The 9,230-nt window shown below is 47.4% G+C and overlaps 1 protein-coding gene across 1 annotated transcript in view; it reads right to left on the minus strand.

Annotated features, from left to right (window-relative positions):
• Nucleotides 1–8,810, minus strand: part of ENG (endoglin) — a 32,098-nt gene extending 23,288 nt beyond the window's left edge. Inside the window, exons 1-2 of the mRNA XM_020793440.3 lie at nt 8,370–8,810; nt 209–360 (exon numbers count right to left, since the gene is read on the minus strand). Of these exons, the coding sequence (XP_020649099.3) occupies nt 209–360; nt 8,370–8,433 (216 nt within the window). The 5' untranslated portion in view covers nt 8,434–8,810. The remainder of the gene's footprint in view (nt 1–208; nt 361–8,369) is intronic.
• Nucleotides 8,811–9,230: the final 420 nt, after the last annotated feature.

Consider the following 9,230-nt stretch of genomic DNA (forward strand, 5'->3'; position numbering starts at 1 on the left):
TTTGGAACTGCAGCCTCCCAAATTGTGGTCCAATCCTGGGGACCCCCCCGCCAAGAGACATGGGGGGCCTGCAGAATGCGCAGGGAACATAACTCACCCTCCACTATTTTTTGGCACAACCCCACCCACCCCGCCTTCGACAGCAGCCTGCTCCTAAAAAATAGAAAGGCGATGCAGGATTTGCCCGTTGGTACCTCGGTGGCCTCACCTTGGATGTGTTCAAGTAAAGGACGTGGACGTCGAGGTCTTCCGGACCCCGACTCGTGCAGCCGCTGGTAACTTTGCTGGTTGTGTAGAGGACTTTGGTGTCTCTGCTTTCCGTGAGCGGCTGTAGAGTGCAGCTGGGCATCGTCGCTGGACCTGGGATTTTAAAAAAAAGCACCCTGAGGTCAGGTACTTGGGATTCCCCCCCCCCCCCAGTCTTAAGAGGAAGGAAAGGCCGTATGGAAGGCCCACGATGGGCATTCGGAGTTAGGACAGAACAGGAGAATGGCACGAAGAAGCTGTGAATTGAAAGAGAGGGTGTTCCTGAGATCGTGCGGAGTGACAGAGAGTCAGACCCAATAGCCTTTCTGTGCACAAACCACGAAAATGCAGAGGAACAAAATCGACTCTGGTGGAAGTCCTTACTTACATTACCAAAGCCTAATAATGACATTTCTACCAGTGAGGTTTCCATGGAGCCTCTCTGTGACGCTGTTTTTGTTAAAATGTTGTTATAGTCAATGCAAAAGATAGCGGAGGGGTGTTTTTAAAAGAAATGTGCTTGCTTGCTTGTTTCTTTTCTGCTTCGCCCACACCACACTGGGTTGCAACAAGGACATATATTATGCATTGTGCTTTTTTTGTTTTGCTTTTAAAAAATAAAATTAAAGTCAACTTCCTCTAAGTCGCCACATGTGCTGCATGGCGTTCGGATCTAAAACCGGGATGTCCTGGGGCCGTTCATCTCCGCTGGGATGGGAGAATCTTTGCCTCTAATATTTGCATGAGGGGGGGGAGAGAAAGTAAGGGAAGGAACCTTGAAAACTCTGTGTTTTGAAGAGCTAAAATCCCAGAGCTTCAAAGAAGCCAAGCAAATCAAGGAGAAGTCTGCGTTTCTAGAATCACCCGGAGGAGAGCAGAGCAAAACCCCAACTTGAAAAGCCAGTCAAAATAAAAACAAGAATAGAAATAGAATTGAAGTAGAATAGAAATAGAATTGAAGTAGAATTGAAATAGAATTGAAGTAGAATTGAAATAGAATTGAAATGAATTTGGAACAGAAAGGAAAGAAAATTGGAATAGAATTAAAATAAAATTGGAACAGAACAGGGAAAAGCAAGCATCAAGAACTGCCTATTCTAGAATTTGGGAAAGTTACTTCAGGGTCCCTGACTTTGCTTCCTTGCGGTTCTTTCTCCTCAAACTGGATCAGGATTGAACGGCACTTTTGAGTGTAGACGACTCTGAACTTGAGCACCCTTTCAAATGGGGGGGGGACTGTTGTCCTGAAAAGGGCACATAGGGCCACTTCAAGCACCCCAGACAGTTAAAAGGCTGACTAGATATCTCAACTGTGTAAATCTCTGGAGTCAGGCAGCTGTGAGTTCGATTCAGGTGTTACAAACCCTCCTCTTCAATATATATTGAAGAGGAGGGCTTGTGACACCCGAGAAGACAAATTTATTCAGGCGGAAGGAGGAGAAGGCCGGCCGGGATGCGGGGGGGATTCCTGTGGTGTCCCTCGCTCTTCAGGTCACGGCCTCGGCTGCTTCCATGACGTGGCCTCCTTGAGCCCTCCATTGTCCCGCATTTCCTCCGTGGCCCACCCTGGGACAAACCCCGCAGCCGGCCGCATCCAGGAGGAAGTCGGAGAGCGGCTTATCTGGCCGCCACAGCCCGCGTCACCCTTCCCTTTCTGGGGCCGACCCCACAACGGCTTGTCTAGGGAAACGTCGCCGGGGGGACCAGACAAAGAAGCTTCAGGGCTCCACAGAACTCTGCAGACAAGCGTTATCTGTTTATTTTATTTCGGAGGACCAGCCCCCCCTGCCACCCTGAATATTAAGATTTCTGTGGGACTCATAGCACACACAAAAGGAGGGAGATTGGGATCAGCCTGGCGACACAGAGACTTGCTTGGTGTGGGGGGGACACCCTTAGCCAGGCGAATGGCGGCATGGACCCGCCGCCTGTGTCTGAACCAGATTAACCAAGGGGTCTGCCTCGGGGGTGCAAAATTAGAAATGTTTCCCATACAGGAGACGCCACGTGATCCATTCGCACCAGCTGGAAGCCACTGTTTTCTCATGCGGGCTGGGAGAAGACGGAAGTTGGGCTCTCGTTATTTATTTATTTTGAAAGAAAGGTCTACACATCTTTTGCTGCCTTTCGTTAGTTAACATCCTAGCTTCTCTATCCTCCCATAAGATCAGGGTGGGACGGATTTGGCCTGGCCTCTCTCCACTTCACCTTCCTAACAGCCCTGCCGGGTAGGTCGTGCTCGAAAAAAAAAACATTAGCCCAAGATCATTCAATCCAGGAATGTACAAATCCATACTGCTTTTTTCAAGTGAGAGGCAGAGAAAACACCTCTCTTCTTTACCCCAACTTCCTCCCCAAAGCAAAATTCAAGGCAGCTCACAATCCAGTTCAAAGGGATGTAATTAATCACCAAATCCATAAATTTCTGGTATTTATGTTATCAAATAGAGCTTCTGTTCCACATTTAACTCTCCAGACCAAAATGTGAAAATAATTCCTTGGGAATCAATCTGACGTCTGAGTTTGCTACTTTTATTTTTCCAACGACAACTGTAAAAAAAAAGTCATTATTTTAGTTGTGTTGAAATACTCAAAGGACACTCTTTTAATGCTGTATGGACTATTTATTCCTTTTAAAGCAATCCTAAGTGATATTTTCAAGTTTAATGTACAATAAAATTGAAGGACGAATCAACCGATAAATTGCATGTCTCTATGTTTTACTAGCCAGAAATTAAGATTTTACAGTACAGTAGTACGCTGCTATTTATGTTTAAAATCTCTGTACCTGGCCTTGAGGTTCAGCTGTTAAAATCTTCAAGCAAATTGGAGAGCTCAGTGATTTAAGGTGGGTTGGGAGTTCGAATTCCCACAGTGGCTCTTTAACAGAGGCCGGATGTGAAGATCCACAGGATCCCTTCCAACTGTTAAATATTTATGTAGCTGTTCTTAATATTGCCATTTTTGTCGCTCTGATACTGTGTATTATTATTATTATTATTTCCACTTTAAGCAACATGCTTTCAGCCTAAGGCATCTTGAAGTCTGTAGGTCTTGTGGGTCTTCTCAAATTTTGACCCATCAGATTTTTTTGGACGTTAGCCCCTAAAAATCTTAACCCACACAATCAATAAACAGTACAAGGGGGTTAAAAAAAGAGGCTATCTCAAATAACACATATTCCTTCATGAGCCTGCCCAGGTGTTAAGATCATGAGGAGAGGCCTTCTTCTCCGTCCGGCCACCTTCACAGGTGCCTTTAGTGGAGACACAAGGGAGAGGGCCTTCTCTGTGGCTGCTCCCAGAGACTGTGGAACTCCCTCCCACTGGAGGCCAGACTGCCCCCTCTTGGCTCTCCTTCCGCCAGCAGGCCATGACCTTTCTCTTCAGGCGAGCTTTCTCCGTATGCCTGCGGTGCCCGTGTTCTTATTGTCGCTTTTGATAACTATCTTTTAGTGTGGAGTTTGTTTGAACCTTTTTAAAGTATTTGTAAACTTCCACTTTACAACTTTAAATATTGTCTTTTCATGATGTAAGCCACCTTGGGTCCTTCTTAAGGAGAAAAGCAGGGTGGAAATATTTTAAAGAATAAAATAAATATAAAGTTGACAAACTCACTAGCACAGAGAGAGGTGAAGACCAGAATATATGAAATCACCGCAGCAAAGGTGAGTCAACAGGAGAGACCCTCTAAGAGCAGGAAGCCAAAATGTTGCTTTTAAAAAAATAGATTTTAGTTGGTGGAAATGGGTTGCGTCGCACTCAGCCTTGCAAAACTGGGCGAGATTCATCCTGGAGGGAGTTTTAATTTTGATTTTCGGAGCTGAGATTCCCGCTTCCTCCAAGACTCCTCCTTTAGAGCTGTTCAACCTGGGTGGGTGGGTGTACATGCGAAGGGGGGCTTTTTAAAAAATGAGAATATGCATGGCTGGGATTAAGTCGCCCCTCTCGTTTTTTTTTTCCAGCCACACCCATTATTCTCCTGTGGGGAGAATTTATCTCTAAGCCCATTCTTGCTTTGTGTTGCTCTGCTAATTTTGCCTTTTTAAAAATCCTTTTATTTTTTGTTGTTGGTTTCCTCTTTACTCCCCTTTCTCTGCCCCCCCAGTTTCTGAGAAACAGCATACGAAGGCTGGGGGGGAGGGGAATCAGAATTTTGCATTTTATTCTCCCCCCCCTTCTGTTCGCACGTTCCTCGCTTTCTCTTTCTGCCTATTCCCCGCACTTTAGAAATGATGTCCTCTGAGGACAACTTGTTCCCCTTTTGCCTCCTTCTAGAACCACACACTGATTTCATCACCATTTCTTTAAAACAAAAAAAAAATTCACACTCAGAGCTTTAGAGGCCGGTGGCCTTCGGTCACATGGCAAGGGAAGTCCAGTTGAGAATGGTTAAAATACACCAGATTACCTCTGGTCTACCTTCAAGGGCTGTTGTGACGATTGCAGGGAAGTCTTGCGCTCCATCGCTCCTGATTTACCAGGAGATACAGCAATTCTTGATTTCTAATCCTTTCATTACCGTTCATTCCACATTCCTTTCTTAGGAGATTTGGAGATCCGAGAAGGTGGGAGGGTTCAAGACTGTGATAATTTTGTAGTTTAGGAATGTACACATTTGGTCTTTTGGATTTAGGATTTTGGGATCTTTCCCGAATGGAGAAGCCTGCATATGTGTGTGGACCTGTCGAATCTTCTAAAAAAACAAACCGGTGGTCACGGTATTTTCTGCAAAAATCGCAGTTAGCGAAGAAGGTAAAAGGACTCACTCCGCCCAGGGGTAGGGGCGGCTCAAGCGACATATTTCATTTGCTGGCTTAAGGCCTCTTACGTAGTTAGCAGCAAAAGGCATAACCTTTAGACCCGGATTGCTGTAAATTAAGAAATCTCTGCAGACATGATCTGTGGCAGAGCAAGAAAAAAGCCGCACTTCAAATAATGTCTACAGAGAATTCTTAATTTAGAGCAATTTGCATCGAAAAATTAAACACCTAAGTGTGCAATAGGATTTAGTCACTGTGTTATAAAGCTGCCTTGGGTTCTGTTTCTGAAAGAAACAAACACACACATTACCTTACAAATGATTCGGTGGTTCGGCCCCATTTGGGATCCAGGCCTAACACATTTATCAGTGCCTTAATTGTTAATGGGTTCCAGAGACCACGTCTGCTTTGATTGAATATTGCTCTGGTTTAGCAGGAGGGGGGAGTCTTTCTTAGATCTTCTACCTGATAGCCTTTTAAAATGAGAAATGGGCAGCTTTGGACCCTCCATGACTACAAGTCCCATCAGCACTAGCTATCTTGAGGGGGACAGAGATCCAGAAATGCCTAGATGGGACCCCCATCTCTCCTTGAGGAGGTCAAAATCAAACCCTTCAGAGCTGAGGCTTTGTGAATCCGCTCCGGGCATGAGGCTGAACTTTACAGGAGCTGTCCAAGGTGCTTAAACCTAGGCTCCAGGGGGAAAACTCAGCACCTTGGAGAGGGCCTTTAAAGTTCAGGCCAAAATCCGGAATGCAACCAGCATGTCCTCAAAGGCAGAAACGCTGGTGATTTTTCATTAAACCTCCCATTGAGATTTCCTTCCACAGCCTTGGAGGGGAAATCACAAGCTCCACTCTTTGTACCACTGCTTTCCAGAATTTTATTTATTTATTTATGTTGGTCTGCTGTGTGGGACAAAAAAGGGTGTAGGTGCCTTTGAGCCATGGGGCTGGCATATTTTCTCTCCTGCTGCTCATCCAAGCATTAAAATGGTGGTGGGCAATGTGCGGCTTTCCAAGATGCTGTTGTACTGCAGATCCCATCTGCCCCAGCCAGCGTAGGCGAGAGACCATGAGGAGGGCAGCAGCTGTGAACCCACAACATCTGGAAGACAACACAATTTCCATCCTTGTGTTAAATCACATAGGGAGAGCCTGGCTTTCCCTGTCTGAGAATACTGAAAAATGAACAAATGAAAAATTGAACAGACGATGATGATGGTGATGGTGATGATGATGATAGTGGTGGTGATGGTGGCTATGACAGCAAGAACTGTATCCCTCCCTTCCTGCCTTCCTTCCTTCCTTGACCAAAGGTTTAACTTCAGCACCAAGGAGTGGCTAAATTTTATCCATTTTAAAATCAACTTCCTAAGCTCTGTTTCTGAGCCCAGGGTGACGGCTCTGTTAATATGTGCAATAAATCAAATATTGTGTTTCCCAGACCCTGAACATTCTTGTTTGGAGTGGGAATCTGGAAGCTATTAATGCTACGTCTGTGGAGCTCTCGAGATTTTTTTAAAATGCTGAAATCCACCACCCCCTCCCTAGTACACTTAGATCCACACAAAACAGTAGTGACAGCCTGGGAAATTCATTTCATGGAACCCTAACCCCCATGATTCTCGAGTGGCTATTATTTGGGGGGTATTCTAGGGTTTAGTTCAAAGGAAGGGAGACTGGGGTACTGGTGAGGGGGGACAGTGGAACTTTAGGCCACCAGATGACACAGTCGTGGTCAAGGCCCATCGTTAGATTACATGCAGAAATGTGCAAGACAGGAGAGCATCTACAGAGCATGTACAGAATGCCAAACAAAGGAGTTGCAGGATTTACGACTCGAGTGCTAGGCCTTCAAGAGAAACCTGGACAGCCGTCTGCTTTGGAGAGGATTCCTGCCTCGAGCAGGGGGTTGGGCTGGATGACCTTCGGAGGCCCCCTTCCCACTTCACGATTCTACAACTCTGCGAGTCTGGGAAATGAAGCCACGGATAAAGCCTGGCGTGACTCAAGCCCTTGGCGTCTCTTTTTCAGTTTGGAGCACAAGCTCATGTTTTTAAAAATAAATCACCTCAAAAAATAAAAAAAATAAAAAAATAAAAGAAAACCAAGAGAGAAGCTGTTTTATGGAAACAAGCCTCCACGTTTGCCTTGCAAACCGTCCAAAACTAGCACGATTTTGAAGCCTCTTCTCTGAAAAATCAAGAGAATGATTCCATCCTCAGCTCTCCCTGGTTAAAACTGTTCCTGATCCTTTAGAAGAGGCGAAGCATTCCTCCCCCCCCCCCCCCCCAAGATTTAGGCTGTGGGTCTTGGGTTTGGGTAGCGGGCCGCTAGTTCCGGGCCTGGAGATAAAGTCTGCCTTTTTAAAAGGATCCGAAACCAGCCCGGAAAGGTTTTGGCCCCTGTGCTGAATCTGTCCCCATTTCTCGGGAACCCCTGGGCTTCTGGGGAGGCACAGGGGGAGAAACTGAGCAGCCCCCACGGACGCCAACGGGTCACATCTACAAGAAATCTTTTTCCTGGCCCTTGAGCAGCCATCATCTTTCTCTGTCTTCACTCCCGACTCACGGACTGCCATCAGACGAAACCTTGTTCACTTTCGCTTTGATACCCAGAGTAAGAAACCAGTGGCTTTCCGGATGAGGTTTGATCCCAACACCCATCATCCCTGGAGGGCGGGCGGCTGGGGATGATGGGAGCTGGGGTGGCCCCCACCTCTGGATGGCTGACATTTCCCCACTCTGGACACCACCCTGTCGGCCTCACTGCCATCTCTTTGGGTAGAGAGAAGGCTACAATTTCACCCTTCGGCTTTTAAGCCTGGTTCCAGAGGGGAACCCCAAGACGATTCTTAAAATAAATAAGGCTAACGGGGCTTTCTTCCCTAACTAATCTTCCTTGTTAGACATTTTTTCAACTCCTCCTTGTCCTTTCTCCATTTTTGTAAAAAAGTTCTTTCCCGGCTCTCAGGCGTAGAATCGGCAACGCCTAGGGGCATTAAACCCAGGGTTCTGTGTGGCGGGCGCCAGTTATTGTGGACGGGGCCACAGAGCCAGGATTGAGAGACAGTGCCAGGGTCTGAAGGGGCTATTCCTGCAGACGGACAGACAGACAGACAGACAGACGGACAGACCCGACAAGATCATCATGGTCCCCCCACAGCAAAAGAGGTGCAGAAGTGAGGCCCGGCTAAACACAGCAAAGAAGGTGTTTTGCACCGAAGCGGGGGTGACGCCCCGTATGCCCAGACGGAAGAGCTTTCCGTGGGAGATGGCAAGCACTTACAGGCCGCTGGCCAATAGGTCCTGCCCACAGCCTTCACCCTCAGTGGTCTACGAAGCGTACGGTCCACTTACTTGCGCTCAGGATCATGGCACCAGAGGCCAGCAGGAGTCCGGCTAGGTGCCACGCCATCTTCATGATGCCCGGAGGGGGGGTTCTTGTCCAGTCCTGGCTGCCCCTCAGCACACCCCCTCAGCTCCTCTTAGCCGGTGTCCAGAGGCAGGGGTCTGGGCGAGCGGCTCTCCGCCGGGCCGCGGCGTTTTGCGACAGGACGCGGGGAACGCAGGCGGTTCAGCCTGGCGCCTCTCCACTCCAGCCTTGATCGGAAGATCAGGGGACCTGGGTGAAGAGGCTGAGGAAGAGGAGACCCCAAACTAGGGGGTGCAGGGGGGTCTCCAGGATCCGAGCTGCCTGCCTTGTCTCCTCACGGCTCCCGCCTTCCAAATGCTCAGCTCTGGCTGGGCTCGGCCCTCATGATCCACTGAGGCAGGAAATCGACTCCCTCACGAGGGAAGCTTGTCAAGGAATATGACTGCCAAAACAACAAGAGGAAATGCTGAGTTCCCCCCCCCCCCCTCCACGCTCCTCTGTTTAAAAAAAAAAGAGAGAGAAAAATAACTTCTTCAAAGGATGCGAAACAACTCAGCTGCTGATCCAGCATCCAGGGAGAGAGAAAGAGAGAGGCCAACTCTTAGAAAAAAGGGGCCCTGAAAAAACCCAGCATGAGTCTCCTTTTTGAAAAGCTTGCTTTTTTAAAGGCACACTACTTTTCAAAAGCAATTCCTTGTTACCCTGTTTTGAAAAGTAATGTTTTACCCCTACTCCTCACAAGATACAAGTTACTTCTCGAAAGCGATCTCTTCTTATTCCTTGTTATCCGGTTTTAAAAAGTAATGTCTTACCCTTACTCTGTACGAGTTACAAGTTACTTTTCA

This window comes from Pogona vitticeps, chromosome ZW-PAR (genome assembly GCF_051106095.1).
Source record: "Pogona vitticeps strain Pit_001003342236 chromosome ZW-PAR, PviZW2.1, whole genome shotgun sequence".
NCBI classification, from domain to species: domain Eukaryota; kingdom Metazoa; phylum Chordata; class Lepidosauria; order Squamata; family Agamidae; genus Pogona; species Pogona vitticeps.